This window comes from Zootoca vivipara, chromosome 10 (assembly GCF_965207765.1).
Source record: "Zootoca vivipara chromosome 10, rZooViv2.hap1.1, whole genome shotgun sequence".
Taxonomy (NCBI): Eukaryota; Metazoa; Chordata; class Lepidosauria; order Squamata; family Lacertidae; genus Zootoca; species Zootoca vivipara.
This window is the reverse complement of record NC_142593.1, coordinates 46,381,555-46,406,809: the sequence shown is the minus strand read 5'-3', so window position 1 is coordinate 46,406,809 and position 25,255 is coordinate 46,381,555. Positions and strand designations below refer to the sequence as shown.

The following is a 25,255-nucleotide window of genomic DNA, read 5'->3' as shown; positions in this document are numbered from 1 at the left end:
TGCAACCTGCCAAGGATTTCATTGTTTCTGCGGCTTGCAATGCTACTCCCAGCCCTCTCCCTACACCTTGGCTTTCCTGTGTTCAGGAAGAAAATGCTTTCTCTGAAACACAGGGGCAAAGCAGCAGAACAGAAACCCTCATGTGCTTTTTGCAAGAAATGTAGTATTGTGCTCAGGCACAGAGAGAGCTGGAGAGGTTTAAATAATCTATCCGCTGCAATCAATACACAGATTGAGCAAGTGTACAGAAGTACAGAAACTTAGCACTGCTTCCATATCTTACGTGGAAGTGCTTTCTTTCCCATGGGATATCTGTCGGTAGCGAGTGTGTACAAGTCCAAATTTAGTACAATAGAGCAAAACAGAACCGCTTCAGCGATGTAAAAAATGAGTTGAAAGTGAGCTTCTTGGTCGTACCTTGATTTTCATACAGCTTAGTTCTCGAACGTTTTGGTTCCTGAACACCGCAAACCTGGAAGTCACTGTTCTGGTTTGCAAATTATTTTTGAAGCCGAGCGTCCAACCAATCAGAAGCCACACCTTTTGAAGCCAATCAGAAGCCGTGCCTTGGTTTTCGAATGGTTTTGGGAGTCAAACAGACTCTCGGAACGGATCAAGTTTGAGAACCAAGGTACCACTGTATTTTTTTTAAACAGGCAAATCAACAATGTAGGTTGAATCTATCTATACTATTCGGTTTATCAATAGGACCTTTTTTTAATTAGGTCAACAAATACGTTCATTCTATTTCTTTTTTTTAAGGAAAAACAAAAAAAGGGCATGGATCCTGTTCATGAATACGACTCTCATTGCATCTTAAGACTATGTTGTTGTTGTTGTTTAGTCGTTTAGTCGTGTCCGACTCTTTGTGACCCCATGGACTATATGCTCTGCTAATTTACTGAATTTACTGTATTCATTCTTCATAACCTTACAATTACAAGCAAACACTGACAATGGAAGCATGATGTAATAAAGTTAATTTTAATTTCAACCAATATACAGCATTACATTTTAATTTATTAAGATAGTGATTCATATATCCCTTGTTAGATATAAATAATTATACACTGGCAGCAAATATACATCTCACTGTTGATGACTCCAAATCCTAATGCTGTTTACTTAGCAGTAGGAGAGCAACAAGTACCTTAACCACGAATGAGGCATTAACAGGGAAATAAATCAGTGACAGTAGCAAAGACAAGTGTTGCATGATTGCAGAAGCTAAGAAAACTGTATTCTCGCTTATCTGAGTTGAAACAAGAAATCTAAAAATTCTTATAAACGCATTAAGTGTAAGGTTCCAGAAAATTATCACAAGTTCAAAAAAATATGTACACCACCATAGAATCTCAACACAGTCACATCCAAGTACCACTAGAATTTTTAGAAACTGTGACTTGAAAAACTACATTCCTGTGCATTATTCTGTTTGGTGGTCTGTTCTGCTACCACCAGTGTAGATAGAGAGCTCTAAGCAAAAGCAAGAATGTTTTCAAAACTTATGTTTTGGTTTGAAGTTCCACAGCGGTGTATAAAGAGGAAGACACTAGAATCTTTTGAAATATTAGCATCATGCAGTTTAGGTCTCAGGGACATCAACCAAGCAACCCTGGCCTCACTCTAAAAGTGACCTCAGACACAGGGCTGCCTTAGTTAGTATCACTGCCCATCCCCAGGCAGCACCAGTGAGACACAGTGTGTTTCGCGATAATGTCAGTTCACCTCACTTGTACTGAAAATCATCCCATATCAACCAGTTTCAGTAGGACTTGCCCACCTTGAAGATCACCAGTAAACCTCTGCTTACCTTCCAAAACATGAGAAGTAAACTACAATTTGGCATTTCACCCATCATCATCCGAATCAAGTGCTAGGGAGCTTTCAGAAGTCTCAATGCATGTGTTTTCTTATAACAATGTTTTCATCAGTTGAAAGTTGAGTTGGGGAACCTGTGGCTCTCCAGATGTTGATGGGCCCCCAATCTGCATCAGCCCCAGGTAGCAAAGCTATTGGTCAGGGGTGATGGGGCTTGTCCAGCAACACCTAGGGGGTTAAAGGCTTCATACCCTTGTTCAAAAGAAGTGAACTATTAAAAACATGACATCTCTGATGCAATATTTCACATATCCACATTACAGTTTGCTGATTAGCACTAGTTAAGAACAACATTAAAAGTCCCAGCATTTTCAACATGTAAAAATCCCTTTTAATGTCACAATCCATTTTCTATTAGTGTTTTGGAGAAATAAAACATTAAGGGCTTTATATATATATATATATATTTTAAAAAAACTTAAAAATATGTTCTGTGCCATGTTTAATGGATTATACGTACTTAGGATATATGAGGTGCCCACTGGTTTTCAAAGATGTGCACGCACTGGGATTCAGCATCAGACCATTTATTGGATTGAATTCCAACATTTATGAAAGTGAAATCACAGTTAATTGAAGAGACAACATGCTTTCAAGAGTCATTCACTTTCAACATATGCATTACTTAAATGACACTTCACTGAAGCTACTGTGAATCACATTAACACTGATTTCGCGCACCGCCCAACCCCCCCAAATCCTAAAATGCTTAACTAAAATGTTATATGAGACATGGATAAACCACTACTGTTCCCCCACTCCATTCCTTGTAACATCTATGCACGACATGACATAGACGTGTCATACCTTGTCCTCATGGCCAATAGCCAATGATGGGAGGCAGGGGTGGAGCAATGCACAATATGGCATCACACCTTTTTTGTTTAGGTATGAAGAAGGAGAAAGCAGCAGAGTCTACCCATGCCTAGTAACATCTAGTTTAAGGACTGCAATCCTGCACAGTGTTAGGCTCCTTAAATCCTATCAAAATCAATGGAATTTGAACAGCCTGTCTGCAGGATCACAGCCATGCTTTTCAATACACAAAGCACTCAAATCCTTTGCTTTCCTAAAATACCCAAGGATCTTGTAATAAGTTAAAAAGCTCCTCCTCATATATGAAACATGCTGGTAAGAAAGAGTGGATATCTGTCCTCGTAGCTTTACAATATATGGTCACGGCCAACCATTAGCCTTCATTTTAAGAAAGCAAACAAGTGCAGTCCTATATGCGTCTACTCAAAAAGTAAACCCTCTTGGGTTCAAGGAGACTTACTCCCAGGTGTCCTACGATGATTGGCAAGCATCCCTCAAAATGACATTTGCTTTTTTATTTCCTCCAGCCCCATTTACAGTCACATATTTCCACCCAGCACTGATGAAGCCCATTATGTAGCACATTCGCTGGCGTTTCCTGACAGACATTTCTGTTTGGAAAGAGGAAGCGTTTATTCTTTTGCAGTGAAAATCTGCGCTGAGTGCGAAAAGCACATGTGCCATGAAATTGTGGATTCCTTGTGAAAGGCAATAGAACTGGGTTGCCACCAGTGCTGTTTACAATTAAGGAATCTTACTCTGCAGAGAAGCTCACTTCTTCAAAAGGAAAGGTCCAGTTTCATACACTTCAAGAACTATTTGAACAGTGCATTATTTCTGAAGTGATGAACTTTCCTCCAGCAGAAATCAACACTTAGCACAGACGAGCCACTAAGTGTGGTTTAGCTGAAATAGATTTTCAGCTGCAGCTATTATACATAAAATCTCTGTGGTATATTTTTTCCTCCTCATTAAGCATGTGCTAGTATCTATGGATTTAAGTCAGTGCTAGTGAACATTTAAGATTCTATTGGGTCTTTCCTATCATGCATGCTAATGCCATTCAAATGCATATAAGGCTGACAGAAATCATTCTCGATTCAGATGGTTGATGTGCAGGCATTCCAGATGATGAAGTAAATTTTGCAGAGATTTGCCCTTAAATCTCTCCAGCTTTTCCCAAACTTGAGGTGAAGGCCAGTCAATGATAGTCTATGACCTGACCAGAGTGGCTTCTTTAATCACGCCCATGGTTTGAATTGAAGGTAGGCCATGCAATTGCATCAAACTATGACTAAGTTGCACTTACAATGACCCAGCTGCATTGTGTGTTTTTTTTAAAGGGCAACAGCCTTCTAAAAAAAGAAAGAAAAATGGGACAAAGGAAAGGGGACAGAAAGAAAACCCAAATAACCTTCAACATGTAAGAATGGTAACTCCCGCTGAGCCCTACATTTGTTTATTTAAAACTGAATCTACAGTGACAATTGACAGACTAAGAATTATTTCCCTGATTCAATTGTAAAAGACCCAACAGAACACCTTTATGTATCAGTGGCTGCTTACACACAAGTGAATCCTGCAGAGGATTCTAAGCAAAATCAACACAAGGTCTTCCAGTTCAGAACAGATCATACCCAGAATAAGACTGACCCCCCAATGGCTCACTGCCTAGCATCCCATTCCCACCCTCCAAATCCCTTCATTTCCCTTCCTTCTGGGTCACTCTCTCTGTTGCCATACTGCTCTCTGCCTATGGCTCACAATTCCCATATTATGGGGGGGAAGGGGCATTCAAGGAGCGGGCAGAGAAGATGGGCAAGGCACAGCTGAGGTGGTTCCAGTTTTAGAAGCCAATGCTCTAGCCCAGCACATACAGGGCAATTAATTATACAAAGTGAATTTTTAAAGGGGGAAAGTTTCTTATTCCCACATTCTGTTTTCTGTTTGTAAAGTGAGGTCATGTTGGTTGCAGAATGCATTACTGAAAGAACATTCACCACAGCGATGGATGCAAGACACAGTCCTGTTGGTTTAGACATCGTCAAATATTCTGCTTCGTGACATCGACAGGTATCTTCCACCAGGCTGGTACCTGTAGAGTATATAAAGAAACTATATGAAGAACCTGTGTTAAAACAACTGTATGTTATGAAACTTGAAAAGGAAGAGCAAGCCATAATCTCTAAAAAAAATATTCTCTAATTTTGCCTTTTAAAAGATCCTAAATATAAGTTAGAATATAATGATGGCTGGAGAGAAAGAATAAGGTATTTATAGTTACGTGACCCCTTTTTATTTATTGCTGATTCCCACACCAATATGTTTTAAACCTGGAGGATTTCTGACCTTCCTGAATCAGAGTCAAGAGGATCTTCACCAACCGAGTCAGCATTAAAGTCCAGAGGTTCTGCATCTTGAAGAAGCTCGACTCTGTCCCTTTCATTCCTCCCATTTGATCTGGTGTACTTAGAAGCTACTGCTTAAAAGAAGAAAAATATTTTTAAACCTTTTAATCAATCAATCAATAAATCAATGGTACTGTCAATAGGCCATCAGGGTTTCCAAAGCTCAGAGCATATGGCTTTGAGGGTTTAGAGCAGCTTTTTCTCTTCTTCTTCTTCTTCTTCTTCTTCTTCTTCTTCTTCTTCTTCTTCTTCTTCTTCTTCTTCTTCTTCTTCTTCTTCTTCTTCTTCTTCTTCTTCTTCTTCTTCTTCTAATGTGTATTTTCCCAAAATCAGCACAGCATATCAACTGGCTTTAAGGCAGCACTCAGCACTGGTTCATAAACTTATTTAATTATTTTCAAACTTGATTCCAAGTTGCTCATACTCAAGTCTCATCAAAATCTCTAAGAAGCAGACTAATCCACGTATAGCTGGTTGCAGGACCGGAACCAAAATACAGAAGACTAGCCATGGTCCTCAGATAAAGAAAGCAGTTGTCAGGCCTGAACTAGCAGGTCACTCCTCCCTTTAGGAAGAGAAAAGATCACTTGGCAGGAGAGAGGTGTAAATGCTCTGTCTCGGTTTCATGAAGTTGATACAGAATGTACAAGCGAGAAAAAAAGCTAGCAGGCAAAGGCCCTATCTGGGCTACCCATTGAAAACAGTTTCACACCACTTTAAACAGTCAAAACTCCCCCCCAAGAACAGTGTTAACTTTACTTTCCAAAGGTGCTGGGAATTGTTTAGAGACCTCCACTTCTCTCATGGAGCAACAATTCTCAAAGTTCCCTGGGAATCATGGCTCTGTGGGGGGCATAGAAGTCTCTTATTAACTCAGTACCCATTACAAACTACTTACCCGGATTCTTTGGAAGAAGCTATGTTTGTTTAAAGTGATAGGATGCTGATTACACAATGGATAGTGTAGATGCAGCCTAATTTACTGCAGTGCTGGAAAGAACCTAAATCTGAAATAAAGAGGAGCACCATAATACCAGTACGGTGGTACCTCGGGTTAAGAATTTAATTCGTTCTGGAGGTCCGTTCTTAACCTGAGGTACCACTTTAGCTAATGGGGCCTCCCGCTGCCACCGCACGACGTCTGTTCTTATCTTGAAGCAAAGTTCTTAACCCGAGGTACTATTTCTGGGTTAGCAGAAGCATCTGTAACCCGAGGTACCACTGTACTACTTCTGTTAAGCAAAAGCCATGGCAAACAAGATAAGCTCTTACATCTAGTTGTATTAGTCTCTGTGAAGCTAGACTCTTTTTGGTCTGTTTGAACATTTCTGTTTCTAGAAGAATCTTCACGGTTGTTCCCATATCGTTCTTTCCATTCCTGGTCAAAAACAAAACAAAACAAACACATACAACAGATTGTATAAACCTATACATCCTCTAACACATGTAATAGCAGAATAATATTGTTTGACAATTATTCTTATTGCAATGATATTAAATCACTCTCTCCAATCTTCTGAAATCTTTATAGATTTACAGTATAGATCTCCAGGATCCTTATTACAGATTAGTGGAAAGACTGGCCGGCACAACAGAGGGGCAGACCTGCCTGCTACAAGTCAAAAACCTTTCCTGTTCCTTATGTAGGTCTGTGGTTGAACTCTGTGGGGCACAACTTCAGCTGATAAAAATTAGCATCACCTTATTTTAAACCACATAAGGTGAGCAACTGATGTTCTACACAGAATGCAAGTTTCAAATGTGCAGTAATAACCTGGTGCATTCCTAAATAATATAACCAAGGCAGCAATCTTATACAAAGCTAGGCATGCCATCAAGGATAAGGCTACCAATGACTATAAGCCACAATGGCTATGCTCTACATCCAGTGTCAGAGTCTGCACACTTCTAAATACCAGTTGATGGGAAGTGTCAATTAGAGAGAGAACTGTTGCACTCAGGTCCTGCTTGCAGGCTTTCCACAGACATCTGTCTGGCCACTGTGAGAACAGGCTGGACTCTGGCCTGATCCATCAGGGCTCTTAGGTATTTAAGTTTAACTCTGCACATAACTGTACTGTGTTTCAATTCTGACGCTGTCTCTTACTGACTAGGAAAAATAGTGAGCTGTTCATATATACCCTTCTCCTGTTTTCACCATCTTCCTGTCTTTGCCGTTTTCTTTTTTCTAAAGAGAGAGAAAATACTTTCATTTACTTTTTATTCCTCTGTAAATTTAATCTGAACTTCTACTTTTTTATACTTTTTTTTTACTTTTTAAACTTATTTCTATCGATTCATATAAACTTACAGAATTTCAAACAACAATGCTCTGTCCTAGGTGGTTTTTGCTGTTTTTTCACTTTAACAGTGAAAAAAGACAATCAGAGAAATAGCGGGGAGGGGGGGAAGAAAACACAAACTTTTACAAAATTAACTTTTTCTTAAACTGCACTTAATGCTTCATATGGTCCTGCACCTTTGAGTTCCAGTGCACAATATACTCATTTTTCCGTTAACGCATTATCTACCTGTATTCCTTCCCCGACTAACAAAATTAGACAATTCAATCATGCACAAAATGTTTCAGATTTGCAGTAGCTCTGAAAAGTAGTTGGTTTATCTTTCTTTTCTCCCTATTTTGAGAAATGCTAGCAGAGGTGCATATATAGGATTAGGTGCCATATTAGGTTACATTCCTAACCTCACTTGTGTGGGAGTAAATTTAATTGAATTCAATAGGACTCACTTCTGAGTTGACATGGTTAGGGCAGTGATGCTAGCTTCCATCTATTTCTCTACAGTCGCTTACAACAGTTTTAAAAATTAAAAACCATAAAATATTTCTTCTTCTTTTTACCTCTTCTGATTAACTCTTTTCCTTCATCTATTAAGTCCGAAGTCATCTCATTGTCTCCCATGAACTGCTGGAATCCCAAAAGATTCAAACATCGAGTTCCTAAACTGATAAAAGAAGGAGGGGGGGAGTTCTTTCCATTGCCAAAAAATAAAAGCATAGACATCAGCCACAAGGTGAGATGTGACCTACTGCCTTTGGGGGGGGGGTTTGACTTCAAAACTGTTTTGACCTCAATTCTAGGGTGAGACTGAAAGGTGGCTGAACTTATTACTTCCCTTTCCTGACCCCTCCTCTGCTCTCTCAAGTCAGAAAAAGAATAATATAATGAATGAGGGGGGGCACTCCTATGTTACACATAAATGCAAATGCACTAGATGATCTTTGGCATCCCTTCCAACTCCACAATTCTAAAAAATGTGATTTGGGAAAAGTGACCCCCCAACTGTTTCTCACTTCCAAAGAGGAAATGAACATAAATAAGTGAACATATATGGTGCATGCGGGGAAACTGGGTTTTTTGGGGGGGAAATCTGAAGTCCAGTTTCATTAAGAAATGAAAGCTCGTTCATAGTACTCCTTTAAAATCCTTAAAATACATTTAATGCTGAAGTGTATGTACCAAGAACCATTATCAACTTATGGATACCTACAATAGAATACAACTGCTTGTTGTATTGTATATGGGAGAAGACACGAGTTATGGGAAGGGTAGAGTAGCTTACTCTAAATTCTATGGTACAAATTCATTCTGGTCACTTATGACCTGACTATGAGCTTGTCTTGCATCCCATCTTTTTCTACCCACACTAACTCAAGAGGCTTACTCTGCTGGTAAACATTAAGGCTATCATAAACTAACTTAACTGGAAACAGTGGCAGAGCTTCATGCTCCGGCACCGGGGGGCGGAGAGCAGGCGGGGCAGGTTGGCGCGCCGCCCGGGGGCATGGTGCACCGCCCACAGGGGCGTGGCACCCAGTGCGGGCGGGCGGGCAGCCGAGATAGCACCCCACCATGATTGCGCTACCAGGGGGCGGTGCACTCCCCCCGCACTCCTCTTCCTCTGCCAGTGACTGGAAACAGTGTTACAAAAACAAAGGAAGCATGGTCGACTAAGCACTTGAAGGTTGATGCTAACAAAGAACGTTGATATTTCTATTACTGCGCAAGGATGGCACCTGTTTAATTAAGTTTTCCCAACCCTTTTGGAAACACCCAAATATACAGGTGAAGAAATGGACTAGCCATTTCAAATATCCCAGCAAACAAAATAAATCTGAATTACTTGTTACTTACCTAAAGTAAGTAGCAACACAAAGAATGACAACCAGCATGGGATAATAGATATAAAATCCGTCTGCAATGAAGGACAACACTTTCATGGATCCCATAATCTGGAAGGCAAAAAGCAACAGAGGTTTAATTTGGCGATTTTGACCACTGCTCAGGTGTTTTCGTTACTGCAACTTTAAGGCATTAACAAAGTAGTAACCAATTCAATAATTAAAACCCCAGATTGCCACTGTAATTAGAGCTATGGTAGGCTAATGAAAATCCTTCAAAGGCTTGGGCTAACAGGTATGTTTTTACTTGGCGCAACAGTGCTAACAATGCTGGTACCTGTTGTGCAATTCCATAATTGGGACATTGTAGTACCACTGGCAGCTACTTACCAAAGAACAAAACTGGATTATAATTTGCCACAGATGACAACCAGCAAGGATGTTGGTTTTATGGTCTACCTCTTCATGAGTACAATCAACTGGAATGGGAAGTCTGATGCCCATTTTAAATACACCAACTCAAAGTAGTATTTTTTAAATGTATTTTTTATTAAAGATTTCTTGGTTTGCAAAAGTACAGTGGTACCCTGGGTGGTACCTCGGGTTACAAACACTTTGGGTTACAGACTCCGCTAACCCAGAAGTAGTACCTCAGGTTAAGAACTTTGCTTCAGGATGAGAACAGAAATTGCGTGACGGCAGCGGGAGGCCCCATTAGCTAAAGTGGTGCCTCAGGTTAAGAACAGTTTCAGGTTAAGAACGGACCTCCGAAACGAATTAAGTTCTTAACCAGAGATACCACTGTATGTGCAATGTCTCTTTTTTCAAGTTACATTTTCTACAGGCCAGTTTCATTTGTTGAGACATTAGTGTTACATTAGGAAGAAAAGGAGGGGGGAAGAGGTGGATTTTTTAAGAGACAGCTTTTAGATGCAGATCTAACAACTTGCTCTGTGCCACCACCTGCTGGCAGAAAAGTGGCGTGTTCTGTTTCCATGGCAGTCCCGATGCAATTCAAGGAGCTGCTGCTACTGGTAACTACTCAATGCCTCAAATAGGTGGGGGCTGCATATTTTATTGCAATGACCTTGATCTGCTGCAAGTGTCATTTCATGATTCAGTTTAGACTCAAGCTGTGTACAACAAGGGCGCACAGAGGATGCTTTTGGTAGTTACCGTCAAACCACAGAACTCTAGAACTAGAATACATTCTTCAGCAGGAAGGATAAGCTGTCATGGAGCCATTTTGCATATAGTATTTTATTGCACTGTTTTTTATTAAGAATTGGCAGGCTAGAAATCTATGATTATGCTATATGTCTAATTAAACATTATGGGTGCAATACAATAAAAAGGCATAGAGCAATCCAAATCATTGCACTGGACTTGGTGGTTGTGTTTATTTTGAGGCATTCCTCCCACCCAACTCTGCTGGCCTCTTGCCAGCCACTACCAATGGAGTGATGCCAGCATCACTTTACTGATAAAGGGCTCTCTCTTATGCCCTCTAGGACAGGTGTGCCACTGGGAGATCCCTTCAGGTGGCATTCCAGAGGTGGGGAGCGGCTGAGCTAGCTCAGGATCTATTCAGCTGTCATTGTGTGGTAAGACCTTGGTGGATTTCTGCACCAGCTCCTGGCTGGTGCAGAGATCATCCTCCCACTGCCCCATATTTCATTCTGCCACTATGTACAGCAGGGCTGTGAGTATGGTCCTGCTGCTCCACAAAGCCCCACAAGTCAGTGGCTGGGCTTTGGATTGTAGCTGTAAGTTCTTCCCAGTTCATTCAGTGGAAGAGTTGGGCATCTTCTATTGAGATTAAGAGGATTTAAGACTGTGGATGGATGTAATATTATGTAATGTAATGCAATATATCAGTTACTGCTAGCAGAAACAATGTCCAGCGTAGGGGTACACATATTTGAACTAAAGAAGAGCTTCTATCTGGTAAAAAGCAGCCAAAAGAGAAGTCAGATAAAACCCAACAAAGTTGAAATCTTGAGCTGAAATCAACAATATCCAATTGCAGCATCCTTCTTGTGCAATGGACTTACACACACACAAAAGGAATTTTCCAAGCTTCTCCTCCCCAGTGGGGAAACCTTCCAGAGCAGGATGGGTGTGTGTGCATGAGGCAGGAAAGGACAGACAGAACATCACTTCCAGAAAGTTGGCTTGGCTCTTACCCAATGAAACTTTCATTTTTGGCAAAACACTTTCAACTTTGATCTGTGAACATCATTTAACATCTACTGTTGAAACACATTACAGCAAAACATATTCTGTTTACTTACAGATGTATATGCAGTTGGCTGTTCTAAACTCTTTGCAATTGTTGAATCCATATGAGTCAAGCCCAAGAAATTCAGACACAGTGGAGGAGTCAAACGGCAAAACAGCCTGCATAAAAAGAGTTGGCAATTCTGAAGCAGTTTTCTTCTGTATTTGGCATCTCCATCTTCCTTCCACATTACTAAGATCTTATCAACCAACCGCATGCTAACTATCATCTAGGAGCTGTATCTATATTTTTCATGTATGCCTATTGCATGTTTTGAGCACTCTCTGTCATAGATTCTTTCAATGCTTAGTAGTAAACAAAACAGCCAACATCTGTGTCTGTTCTACAAGCAATTGTCACCAACTATCAAGCATTTATATATTGGGGTGGGAATCTATTTGGTTAGTTGGCCTGATGTCTAATTGAAGTCAGGACAATCATTTTCCTTTCCATGGAACTTTATGGATCCTGGTGTCTTTTGCAGTGCCTGCAAATCCTGCTTTTAGCAGGAAGCTGTGTCTTCCCCCTGCCTCACATCTGACATCATACATGACATCAAGTGTAGGAGAGGTAGATGTGGCTTGATGGTATCATGGGCTAAATGGGAAGGCCTAGCAGACCTAATTAGGCAAATGGACAAAAGACTTCCCAACACTGATATACTGTATTTGAGGTGAATCCAAATCAAGGAAGATGGTGTTCTTTGGATGTACTTGGGTTATGAACTAAGTATGTTATAGTGTAATTTTTGCATTGTGTCACCTTTAACTATTTAAAGCTGTTCAAGAAATACACTAATTAACTACTCACATGCCACTGAAAAGCAAACTATATGCATCCGTCTGATGGTGAGAAGCTAAATAGTAATAGTTGAACACACGGATCCTGAAGACAGTAGAGTAAACACAGATACTGAGGAAAAAGATGGTCAAGAAACAAGCCATCTGCAAAACAGACAAAGATTGTGTTTACAGTCAAGTATAATCTGCTTTGTTAGCTGCTTTATAAATTGATCATGCATTCTTTATACAAAGGGTTATAGCATAAGAACAGACTATGCAAATGCAAGGGTGCAGATAACACTGTTTTGCATGATGCACAAAACAAGGGCCTACCAATGACATGCTCTTTGGACTTATTCATACTTCTACTGACGTATCTTGGATCCCGAACGTCCTGGAACCTGGACATTTTGGCTCCCGAATGCCACAAACCCGGAAGTGATTGTTCTGGTTTGCAAACATTCTTTTAAAACCTAAACGTCTGACGGGGCTTCTGCAGCTTCTGATTGGCTGCAGGAGCTTCCTGCAGCCGATCAGAAGCCGCGATTTGGTTTTCAAACATTTTGGAAGTCAAACAGACTTCCGGAACAGATTCCGTTCAACTTCCAGGGTACAACTGTACAGTATATTTCTCTGCAAGGTCACAAGTCACTGTACTTGATTGCATGGAGAAAACTTAGTGAGAATAAGGCTGTACCATGGGATCAGCTGCCAATCAGCTGCATGACCATCCTACTCCCCCCCCAAAAGAAACAGCTGTGAGATTACTATGTACAGACATTTCCTCACTTACATGGGAGTTACATTCCTGTACCACACATATACATGAAATCATGTATTGTGGGGAACACCATCTGAAAAGCCAGACTCCACCCACAAAAATCCCCCGAACTCCACCACAATTGCTCCCTCCAAACCACCGTTCTCAAACTCCAACTCTAAAACTATCAGAAGATACAAGCGTTTAAGAAACCAGCAAACTACTCTAGAAGTCCCAAATGTCATTAAGAGTTGATAAACTGACCTCTATGTAGAAATAGTTGTAATTCTTCTCTGCCAGTTTTATGAAGACTGCAAACAGAGACAGAACTGGCCTTGTGCTGAAGAACGTGCATTCCGACCATACGACAATGATAGAAAATGTGGCCAAAATAATTGCAAGGATTCTGTGAAACCATGGCCTCAGCAGACACTCCCAGTACCACTCTGGAAAAATATATATGATTACTGAAAAAGTTAATAAACGAGGAAATAGCAAGGGAAGGAAATGTAAAAATCATTTCAAAGCAGCTCATTTCCTCTAACAGCCACTGTAGAAATGAATGACAACTATTATGATGAGAAAGAGGACTTTAAGTTGGGTACAGGAGAAATGAACAGACATTCTTTTCTCCCGCAGCCTATTGTAACTGTTTGTGCAAGCACTGCTGGCGCAGGTTGGAGTGATCTGGGCAGTGTGCTGTGACGGACTTTAGTTTTTACTATTTGTTTTCTAGCATTTTGTATCCTATAATATGCAGAACAACACTTACCAACAGTTGGTGTATAGAGATACCGAGCAATCTTGTTTTCAGGTTCTTGAGATGGAAAAGTATGAACAAACTGATGAGTTGCACTGGTTTCATTTTTTGCCACATCCTCCAGGTAAAAGGCTTGCTCTAAAAGAATTCGCCACTGGACCTGTGTACGACGATGCCTTTGAACAGAATAAATTACCTACGGAAACAAAAACAACATTCTAATTATTTACGGCAATAATTCCAGGGTGGCGGTAGAGAGATAAATAAACAGAACAAATGGCTCAAATATTCCACCAAGTGAGGAAAGTATTACTTCCTTAAAAATGCACATTTTATTATTATTCTATTGCCTTACTCATATATCTCAAAGTGATGTACCACACACACACACACTAATGCACACACAAAACAAAAACTGAAAACAGCTTCCCATGCACAGCAATGTCTATGGCCACCCGTTATGTCTTATGAATTCGCAGTCCAAAGTTGCAAAGTAGAATGTGTGACATGACATTAAACGCACAGAGACTTCACTTTCACCTTAACTTTTTTTGATTTATTAGTCTTTGATTAATTTTCTCCTGCCTCCCCTGCAGCATCCGGGCTAAGTATTCTCATGCTTTGAGCGACTTCTGCACAAGTTTTTACAACCGCCTTGGAAATATTTTTTAAAAATCAATTATTGGTTCAGATGCACACCAGCTCTATTAGAAAAACAAACCCTTTTGGAATGAGTATACAAACCGCGTTAGCTGACTGCAGATTCACCTAGAAATGGAACAGGTCTACATAAATTTAATACACGTTTCAGTTAAGCTATCTAGTTACCTGCTTATGAAGTTTAGCCAGGTTTTTCTCTGTTGGATAGGTATTGGGCCTTTCTTCAAAGTCTTCATAGTCATCCATGTTCCTACCCATTCTTTCCTGATACTCAATAGGACACTGAAATGAAAAGATAATAGTCTCAACACATATTAACAGCACTTACACATCACCACAGCAAAGCTAGCTAGCCTGAAGCCCTCATAAGTAGCTGCTGAAAGGACACTTGCCTCCTTCCTTTTTCTAGGCCAAGACTTTCCAGCCAGAAAGGGAGTAGGGGTTGCCTCTCACCTTCTCCTCCTGACCCTCTAAAGTGGCAACAGGAGCCAGAATAGCTCCCTGTGGAAAAGTGTGTGTTATAGGATAGCACCATTTCAGCCAGAGAGATTGCTGTGATGAGTGCTGCTTCTTGGCTACAAGTGTCTGCTGCTGAGATGGGGTAGAGTAACAGGTAACAGTGATGCAACAGCTTTCTTGTGATTTGATTTTTGCTGCAAAAGCTGTTGGGAGGGGGACAGAATATTAAATCAATAAATGGAAAAACTCTACCTTCCATTCTTCCACACATTTTCCATGCTGCTTCTGCACCATGATTGATTGACTGATTGATTGATTGATTTAGGACAGACCCCAACCAGTCAAGCAGACAATGTCATGGCATAATGGAAAGAGGAGGGAGCTAACTGCTTGGCCAGGCAACTAGGCTGGCAAGCCTTGCAGTGGTATTTTCATTACCCATGATAAAACGTGATATTCAATAATATTGCAAAGATAAATTTGTTACCTTCTTTAATATTGTGTCCACACATTTTCTCAAAGGGTGGTTGTATTTGAAGCTTTCATTAACTTTGCGAACCTCCTGTTTGAGAGAGAGACCAGTTGAGTCCCCGCCCCCACTTTCAATTCATGTGCAATTCAGCAAGATGCAACGCTGCTAAAGTTAAAAATATTTTCAAAAATAAGATTGCAGTAGGACTTCTATCAAACTGCCAGCAATGCATTCTTATTTATGACTTCATTTCACCCTGGTGGCAAAAAGTGGTGGAAAAAATGGTGGAGGAGGAGATGGGCAGGGGGAGATATGGGAGACACAACTTAGCCACTTTTGGCTTATAAAACAAACTGGAATATCAAACCATCAGGAAGCAGGGAATTCCCCATGCATAAGCAAAGCATAGGGTATAATCTGAGATATTTTGTGAGTTTTTTTTTTTTTTGCTTTAATGTACCGTAATCTCCAAAGCAAATGAGGGTCTTAACTTCCATCCACACTTAGGTTGCAGAATTAACTTGCCTCCATTATATCCTCCAAGTTTTCTTCTGCATCTGCCTTTTCAGTCATCAGTTTAGCAGCCTTGAAATAAGTCTTCATAAGAAGGTAACCTTTCTTTGCTCCATTCCAGTGAGAGCGTGGAATTTCAACCAGGCCATACCCTAACAGCAGCACCAAAAGGAAAAGGCCCCAGGTGTTGGCAGCAGCTATTCCAATTGTCTGAAGTTGACTCCTAACATAGAGATAATTACTAATTATCTTTATGCAAACAAAGCTCACTCATATATTTAAAAATAGAAATTCATTCTCTCCCCTTTATTTTTAATTTAGATGAACATTTCTTTTGCTTCACCCTCATTATGTGTGAAGCATTAAATCAGGGATGGGGATCCTTTTGCCGACTAGGCCTGCCATCATTGCTGATTTGATCTGTGAGGCAGTTTCCCACCACCTGTGTCCACCTGCTCCACACTTGAACTTTAATAATAATAATAATACCCCACCCATGTCATATGTAAGGCCACAGACTTAGAGGAACAATTAGGTGCCTTATAATGCGTTTCTGAGTGTTCTTTCGTGTCTGGCTTCCATTTGGCACCCTTTGAATTTGGCAATGCAAGCCCTGCTTGGATTGGTTCTGCTTGCAAACATGATTGGAGCTCTGAGTGGAGTCGGTCCCTTCTGAAAACAGAGCATGCTGTCAGCACTGAAATGAAATTTCAGGGGCAAGGGGAGTGACAAAACTTTGGCGATGCTCAAATTACCTTTTGGTTCCTAGTCTGACAATTTCTGAAAAAATCCAAGTTATGAAAATACTATATGTATTTCACTATATGTGACATAAAATATGTCTTCTAAATCTAACCCCATAACATAGATTTAAATCAGCTGTGTACCAAAATAAAATCATCAATAAATAAAGATCTTAAGTATAAAAGTGTATAGAAAATCTTACCATTGCAGGTTGAACTTTGGATTTATAGCCACATATATTAAGAATGCTCCAAATATCAGAAGGTAGGTCCCATAGTAGATTGCATTTTCAATTAGTGCTGTTTTAATCTTTCCAGTAATGGAAAAACCTCCGGACCTAGCATATGACTGCATAAAGGGTAACAGAATCCTAGAAACAAGCAACAAAATTAATGAACAAAACCATTTCATCTTACCTATCCACTATTCATTTGTTAGCATAACATGCCTAAAACAAAACATAACTGTAAGCCTTGGAAAAACAGTGGCTATAACTTCTGAAATCTGATGGACTACATCTCCCATCTGCCCCAGCCAGCATGGTCAGGGATGTTGAGAGTTGTAGTCCAGCAATATCTGCAGGGCACTACATTGGTTAACCCTGGATTAAAGTAACCAAAAGTTCTACATGAATGGTCAGTCCCCAAGTACTTACAAATTAAACAATACTAAACAAAATTTTTGTTCCTTTGAATGTATTCATTTGAGCTGTTTCAAATCTTCCAGAAGTTTCTCCAGTTCCTTACCATGTTAAGAACTGTGATGTCCAGTATACCACCCGCCAAAAGATTGGCATAATTCCATCAGGAATATAACTCCATGGTTTGAAACATTCATGTTTTCTGTAAAGAAAGAAGAGCAGATTTACGTATAACATAGAAGAAAGCATCATTTTTCTCCAAAAGTCATGTTTAGTTGTATCAAAAAAAGATTATGTTATTGCAAAGTAACATTAATTCTTTTGTTCATAAAATCACAAATTAGTCTGAAATGGAACACTGTGATATTCAGAAATCCATGCTGCTTTATTTTTTTAATAATAAAAAAAGCCAGAAACAACAATCATAGAAGCCTTTTAAAAAAGGCCGAAGTACTGTAATTCATATAATGGGCACTATTTAAGAGTCATGAAAGCAATACATGCAAATTAAAGTGATTTCTTTGAGTCAAGCTGAAGATTAGAATAACACCTCAGCTATAATTATTCCATCATCACACATGAATAAAAATTTCCACCCTTCTCAATATGGGTTTTACACCATAAATTGTGGATTACTCAGACTTTACAATGGTTCTTTAACTTCAATCTTCTTCCTAAAACGCATGCCTATCATGTTTCATACGGCAAATGAGGAATCAGAGAAGAAATTTGGTTCACAGTGATCCAGTGCCTACTCTGGCTTCCCACAGGTTTGCAGGTAATCTTACTGGCCAACTAAACCTACAAGCAACTGATGTCAATGAGCTTCAACGTGCCAAAGTCTCTGCAGGCTATAAAGATTGCCTCCCCACCCCACCCCCGCATATATATCCCATCACAATAATTAAGAATAGCATTTTGCCACCTAGATCTCTTAGGTGCAGAGCATTTTCAGTAGCTACTCCACAAACCATAAACTGACTCTTCCTATAGGGACACCAAGATAATCTTAGGCATTTGTGAAATGTTGTGATACCTTTCCACTTTAAGATGTGGTCGTTAGGAAATAAGCCAGGGGAAGAGGAAGGGATACTCTGACTAAACGTTCCCTCCCGCCCCCCACCCAAATTTTCCAGTTACAGCAGTACTTGAAATAATACAACTTCTAAAGCACAATCAGATTTTAAAATGCATAGAAACCTTTTAAAATGAGAGATTTATCCTTTTCTCATTTGTATATTGATGGGGGCTTTCGGTGCCCATGCCACACAGAAACTGAACTTTAGAAAAGAGTAGATCTTTTACTTGTTTCATAAAGTAACTAAGGCATTTTCTAGTCACAGAAAAGAAGTAGTTTAAGATTGCTATGCATAAGAAGTACCTTGGAGCAGGAGTAGTGTATGAAACATTATTGGTGGTACTTTCAGGTGGACTAGATTTCAGATTAACCTTGCATCGATTGTATATAGTCTAGAAGACAACAAAAAAAAGAGTCAGTCATTAGAGAAAAGTGAAATGTTATTTTTGGGTGGGGGGAAGGTTATAAAGAAGTCTGGTAATTTAGTTGCATATTTAAATCTAATACAGGCAACTCCCCATTTATGAAGACGCTTCCCCACCCATCAACTGTGTGAGAGCCACAATGTCCGTCCGCTCACACGCAAGAGACAGGGGGACAGTGTGGCTCTCACACAGCTGATGGGTGGGGAAGTTTCTTCCCCACTCATCAGCTGAGCTGATACAGGCAACTCCCCATTTTACTCGACTTCGCATATGTGCATGGGGGTTCAGAATATAACCTCCATGTAAATGGGGAGTCACCTGTATTCATTTTCACCATAAGGTCAAATAAATTAGCTTTACTTATAATGCACCATTTCCAGGTATTTATTTTGTGGCCATGTACGGACGCGGGTGGCACTGTGGGTTAAACCACAGAGCCTAGAGCTTGCCGATCAGAAGGTTGGCGGTTCGAATCCCCACGACGGGGTGAGTTCCCGTTGCTCAGTCCCTGCTCCTGCCAACCTAGCAGTTTGAAAGCACCTCAAAGTGCAAGTAGATAAATAGGGACCGCTACAGCTGGAAGGTAAACAGCGTTTCCGTGCGCTGCTCTGGTTCACCAGAAGCGGCTTTGTCATGCTGGCCACATGACCTGGAAGCTGTATGCCAGCTCCCTCGACCAATAACACAAGATGAGCGCCGCAACCCCAGAGTCGGTCATAATGGTCAGGGGTCCCTTTATCTTTACCTTTATTAGCATAGAACAGGCATAAGTAAACTCGGCCCTCCAGCTGTTTGGGGACTACAATTCCCATCATCCCTGACCACTGGTCCTGTTAGCTAGGGATGATGGGAGCTGTAGTCCCAAAACATCTGGAGGGCCGAGTTTGCCTATGCCTGGCATAGAAGGAATTCACTGATCAGAGCAGCAGAGCATGGGTCTGACTGTCCAGACCTGGTCCGGTTTACTGTGGATCATAACCATCAGCAGTCATGCTCATGCTGGGGAAACTTCCTACATGCAAGCAACTTTGTCAGAATGGGGAGGGCCTCAAGATGGGTCAAGGCCTTACTATAGGCCATGAGTGGCATTTCTAGGACCAAGAGAACAGCTGTGCTCCTCTAGTGATAGTTCAAATTAGTCCTGGCAAAAAGAGGGTAATGAACACTGCAGGAGCTTCAAAGAGGTAGGGCTAGGGAAAGCTGGTGAATTGTGCCTCATTTTAATCAGTGTAACTTTTGTGGCATAACATCTACAAAAGGGCTAGGGGGCTGTAAATACCAATGATCAAAATGGAGCCAAGCTGAAATTTCATTCTAGACAGAGCAATGGTATATAGTGGACATCGAAATCCTCACTCACTTCTTATTTTAAATTGTTTCCAATATTGCCTGCTGACAAAGGATTATTTTGAAAATCAAAGCTTTCATGAAACTTGATAAACTTTTTAGAAGTATCAGTACTGCCCACCTAATAAAAGAAAATCTGCTACTCCTACCTAGAACACTTTATGCATAATAATCAACTTTCATACAAAGTGGGGAAATAAAATGAAATTCCTTACCGTTGTGACATCCAAAGGCAATATAAATACTATGAGAAAACAGAGGTGCCAAGCAAGTAGAGTAGCTACAATCACAAGCTTGTGCTGCTTTTTGAAGTCTCCATACCGATGTAGTATGATTAATGCCAGAAAGAAGACAACTACTATCTCAATGCCCAAAGCTGCACCACTCATTATTGTCCGCTGACTCCAACAAGGACGTATAGCTCATCTATAATAATGTCATAGCTATAATAAAAACAAACAACGTTTAATTAAGTTCTCTGGTCGATGATTTGCAATAAACATCCTGGCTGCATTCAGATCACAACTTGGATTAATAGATATGAATGAACCATATGACCATGCATGCAATCACTTTGCTACTCCCTTCACACAAACAAACATGGAAGTCTCCCGTTACCTATAAGTTCCCTATTTTATCAGAACCAAAAAATTATGATTAACAGCTTTGGATACAGGTAGGTAGCCGTGTTGGTCTGAGTCGAAACAAAATAAAAAAAAATTCCTTCAGTATGCAAAGCATGGCTTAATATCCTGGCTTGTTCTGTGCCAGTTAATCATCACTTGTGCACCCACCACAAAATACAGGTCTACTTTGAATCCTAACTATATTGTAGCATTTCAGATGAAATGCTAAGGAAATGAAGAGCAGATGGCCATAATTACATCAAAATACCCAAAAAGCCCTTTGCAGTCAGTTGATTTCATTGTTTGCCTAGTACTGTATTTAGTTTTGGACCACAATCTGAAGTGCTTTTTTTAAGGCTTAACTCATAGCTCTTGCCTATTTGACTTTGGGATGTTGTATGACTGTGCTCTTAATCTGCATCTTGGCTGTTAATTCTCCCCCACGCTGCTTCACAGCACTTTAATTTGATTTCAAGTCACTTACTGTACATAATGATTAAACAGTAACAATGCATTCAGAATGGCATTAATAGCCTTTAAGTGCAATTTAAGTCTCTAAAAACACTCACCCTGGTTATGGAAGTATGTCTGAAAATAAGCAGCATCACTAGAAGTCCCCTTCTATACATTTTTATTCAACTTGGCTTGGGGCGCATAAGTGAAGTACTTTGCAATTCCCTGTCAGCTGAAGGAGTGGCCAATTTAAATGACAGCAAGGCGGAACAGAAGGAGCATGCACTCTCTCCCAGTTTCCTACTCAAACCCTCTTATTTTTAAGCTGTTTTTCTTCCAGCAAGGCTACTTCCAGTTTCAGAGCCCAGCTAGAGGGAAAAAGGCTTTCTAAAAAGCATGGTGTGCTCCAATCATTCCTCACCGCTTTATTTCGATTGTGGAAATAGACTTTATTCTATGTTCAGCATGTTGCCATCATATCCAGGTTGGCCCCCAAGAATGCTGTATAAACCTGAGTGGCTAACCTGTGGCCATCCAGATGTTGTTGTATACCAGCTCTCATCAGCTTCAGCCAACATGGCCAACAACCAGAGATAACAGCCCAACAACATCTGACAGGCCACAGGCTAGTCATCCCTACTCTGAACTTCAACATTGCAGACATACAAGAGAGCGGAAAGAGTGGGAAAAAGTTCACCTAAAGTGTAATGCAGGTTGAAGGCAGTAATTGGAAGTTACAAAGAAAGCAATTCTGGACAATTTCCATAATTAAATATATGGCGTTCAAACATTTTATGAACAGCTTCAGACCAGGATACCTAAAGAACTGCTTCCCACCATAGTAGCATGTTTGCTCTCTGAGATTGTCTGAAGAGGCCCTATCACCATAGCTGCCAAGTTTTCCCTTTTCTCGCGAGGAAGCCTATTCAGCATAAGGGAAAATCCCTGTAAAAAAGGGATAACTTGGCAGCTATGCCTATCACATATCCCGTTAATATCTGAGGCTCATTTGACAAGAATGTGTAGTAAGGCTTTCCCTGTTGCTGTGCTCATCATAATGCCTCAGGAGATCCATTTGGCTCCCTTCCCAGTGATACTCTGATTAAGATAGAAAACCTTTGGTCTTTTAAGATGCTTCGATTTCTGTTCCTGACTTTTTGCCTGTTATTATTTGCTTTAGATTTGCAGTGGGTTTTGTGTTTCTTTTTAATGCTAAAAATATATTAACAGTCTTCACAATGGGACGTGTTCAGTGAAGGTTAAGTGATTGAAAGCTTTCTGAATTGTAGGGTGAAGAGTTCAACACTCCTTACCTGTATATAGCCTTTCCATGCTTGTGAAAAGGAGGTATAATACACACACATGAAAAAATGCTAAAATTAGACTTATTCCCATTCTTTTATTTCTGTTCTGTATTTAACAACTAGCCTGCCAAGCTATAGGCAACCACGAATTCCATAGAAGTGAGTGAGCAGCTGTTTGGCAGAGGAAAGACAAATTGCTTCATCCTCCTTCTGCCAGCAGGCCAGCTGCCAAACAGAAGGCAATTTTGTTTACTAGCTTGCATTTACTGCCTGGGGAGAAGGGGATTCTGCTCCTCCAGTAAGAAAAGGCAGGCAACTAGCTTCTTGGTCGACTAGAGAAAAGGTGCAAGCTTTGGCAGCTTTATTTATCAGGCTGTTTTAATCCCCTCTGGACTTCCAATATGAAACATTTAAACTGAAACATCAAATTCCATGAGACCAAGGCAGCAATCCAAAGGAGCATATTTATCCACTTTTCATATGCATGTCCAAATTCCTGCCTTCACACTAGTTTGCCTTTCAGAATATGCTCCTTAAGTTTCTCTGGTCTGGGGGAAGCACTTTTCAAAGGGAGCATTTCCCTCCTTCTTTGTGCCAGAACCTCTCCTTTAAAATTTCACTAATGTTTAGGTTAGCTTTTCTCCGATGTACATGGTGGGAGCTTTTACATGGGAAGAACTACGGGGAAAATAATATGACCCACTTCCCCTAGTGCCTGAAGCGGTAAAGTTAGAATTTGACCTAATGTTTTGTAGGACAATCTTCTATGCTTGGCCTAGGCAAGCTACAGAACGAGGCAGTGGATTGTGTGGCAGTAGAATAAGCTGTGCTATTTCAGAGTACAGTGGAACCTCGGTTTATGAACACCTCGGTTTATGAATTTTCGGTTTATGAACGCCGCGGACCCATCTGGAACGGATTAATTCATTTTCCATTACTTTCAATGGGAAAGTTCGCTTCAGTTTATGAACGCTTCAGTTTATGAACAGACTTCCGGAACCAATTACACCCATGATTCAGTTTATGAACGCTTCAGTTTAAGTACTCCGGGGACCCATCTGGAACGGATTAATCCACTTTCCATTACTTTCAATGGGAAAGTTCGCTTCAGTTTATGAACGCTTCAGTTTATGAACAGACTTCCGGAACTAATTGTGTTCATAAACCGAGGTACCACTGTACATGTACTGGTAGAGGGCATGCCATTTTTAAGAGATACATCATGTTATTATGTATCCCCCTACAATTAAAAAGTTAAAGGCACCATGGATAAAAGTTAAAGCTTAGCTTGCATACCTGCTCCACTAGTTTGCTACTTGTGGGAAGCTGGTGCCAAACATTTTGCTCTGATTTCATTTGAACCACATCAGCGAGGCTGATCAGTAGAGTCTTGTAGTCTGGACAGCCCAGGACCTCCATACACACTGCCCAGACTTGCGCCCCAGTGCTGCTAATTGGGGGGGGGTGTTGTTATTTGGGGGGGGTGTTATTGGGTTATTGTTCTTATTTTGATTTTATATATTGTGATCTTTTCTGTGAACCGCCCTGAAATCTCTGAGTATAGGGCAGTATATAAATTCTATAAATAAAATAATGCAGCTGTTTGACTTCATCCCTGGAGAAGCACTCCATTGTCTCTCGAGACAGATGGATGCCAACAATATATTATTACTACTGTATTACTATTATTAATCACCCATCACCCTAAGTCCACAGGGCGGTTTGCAACATAAAAACGGGTGTGGGTGGGTGGCATTCAGGAAATTCAGCAGACAAGAGGCACAACCCATTTTGCTGCAGAGTGGCTGGTGCGTCCTAATTTTTACCTATTATGTAGAACTGTTCTCTCTGTTGCAAAGGCTGTCAGGAGACAATACATACCTTACAGACGTTCGCTACTAGAATTTAGAGTGGCCATACACCCTGTATTATTAATTATTATTATTATATATTTAGATTTACGTGCCGCCAGTCAATCCGAAGATCACAGGGCGGTTTACAAGAGTACAAAATGAAAACACAGCAGCAGCAGCAGCAACAATGCCCCCTCGGCCCTCCCCTAAGCACAGCTCATCTGCAGTGTTTTTTACACTTGACTCTCTCTGGCCCACATTCACAGGACCACGAAGACGAGGCAGCGAAGCGGTGCCCTGAAGCCGCCCGCCCAACCACAGAGAGAAAGCAGGCTGAGCGGGTCGCAGCCTCCCCCGCTATGATGGATGGGGCGCATCAGGGTCCCGTTTAAGACTTGTGGCATTTGTTTTCCAAATTTGGGAAGAAACGTCTCTTCCCACCTGGGGAACTTACTCAGCGCTGACGGGGCGAGGCCTCTCCCGGCTCCATCGTCCGCCGCTCACCTCTCAGCTCTCACGGCAGGCTCCCGCGTCTATCCGGCGTCGACTCTCCTCAGGCACCAGGCCCGGCTCTCGTCAGCGGAGCATTAAAGCCGGCTGCCGGCAGAGCCACGGCCGCGCCTGGCATTTCCTGTTTCACCCAATCGCTCGCCGCCGCCGCCGCCTTCTCGTCACGACTCGGCCTCAAGCCCGTGAGGAAGTATGGGTAAACGGGAGAGAGAGAGAGGGGAAAAAAATCCAACCCACACAAAATATACTTTGAAAAAAATATTAAAAAGCCCTTTCACAGCACGGGACTACAACACCCAGGAGCCATTGGGGCAGCTCCCCTGCTGTGCGCATGCGCAAAGA

At 41.0% G+C, this 25,255-nt stretch overlaps 1 protein-coding gene across 4 annotated transcripts; it reads right to left on the bottom strand.

Moving 5' to 3' along the window:
* Positions 1–963: 963 nt before the first annotated feature.
* On the bottom strand, positions 964–25,246 carry LMBRD2 (LMBR1 domain containing 2). Of its 4 annotated transcripts, none has more exons than XM_035100598.3 (18): positions 24,858–25,246; positions 20,383–20,610; positions 18,699–18,787; positions 17,424–17,519; positions 16,880–17,047; positions 15,946–16,156; positions 15,436–15,510; positions 14,658–14,771; positions 13,842–14,025; positions 13,334–13,515; positions 12,338–12,471; positions 11,541–11,646; positions 9,260–9,357; positions 7,966–8,069; positions 7,247–7,293; positions 6,378–6,483; positions 5,047–5,179; positions 964–4,792 (listed from the first exon to the last, which is right to left on the bottom strand). In XM_035100598.3, the coding sequence occupies exons 2-18, from the start codon at positions 20,554–20,556 to the stop codon at positions 4,732–4,734; spliced, it is 2,082 nt and encodes a 693-aa protein (XP_034956489.1). In that variant the 5' UTR covers positions 20,557–20,610; positions 24,858–25,246; the 3' UTR covers positions 964–4,731. The 4 variants fall into 4 exon arrangements, with proteins under 4 accessions (XP_034956489.1, XP_034956492.1, XP_088509097.1 ...); XM_035100601.3 differs by having other exon boundaries at positions 5,047–5,176; XM_088652971.1 differs by having other exon boundaries at positions 5,047–5,176; positions 24,845–25,108.
* Between the last annotated feature and the right edge of the window lie 9 nt (positions 25,247–25,255).

Coding starts and splice junctions, on each gene's coding strand:
- LMBRD2 (XM_035100598.3), bottom strand. CDS start 20,556: ATGAGTGGTGCAGCTTTGGGCATTGAGATAGTAGTTGTCTTCTTTCTG. Junction 16,157..16,879: donor CCAAAGTTCAACCTGCAATG/GTAAGATTTTCT, acceptor TCTCTATGTTAG/GAGTCAACTTCAGACAATTG. Junction 8,070..9,259: donor TGTGTTGCTACTTACTTTAG/GTAAGTAACAAG, acceptor TTCTTTTATCAG/TTTAGGAACTCGATGTTTGA.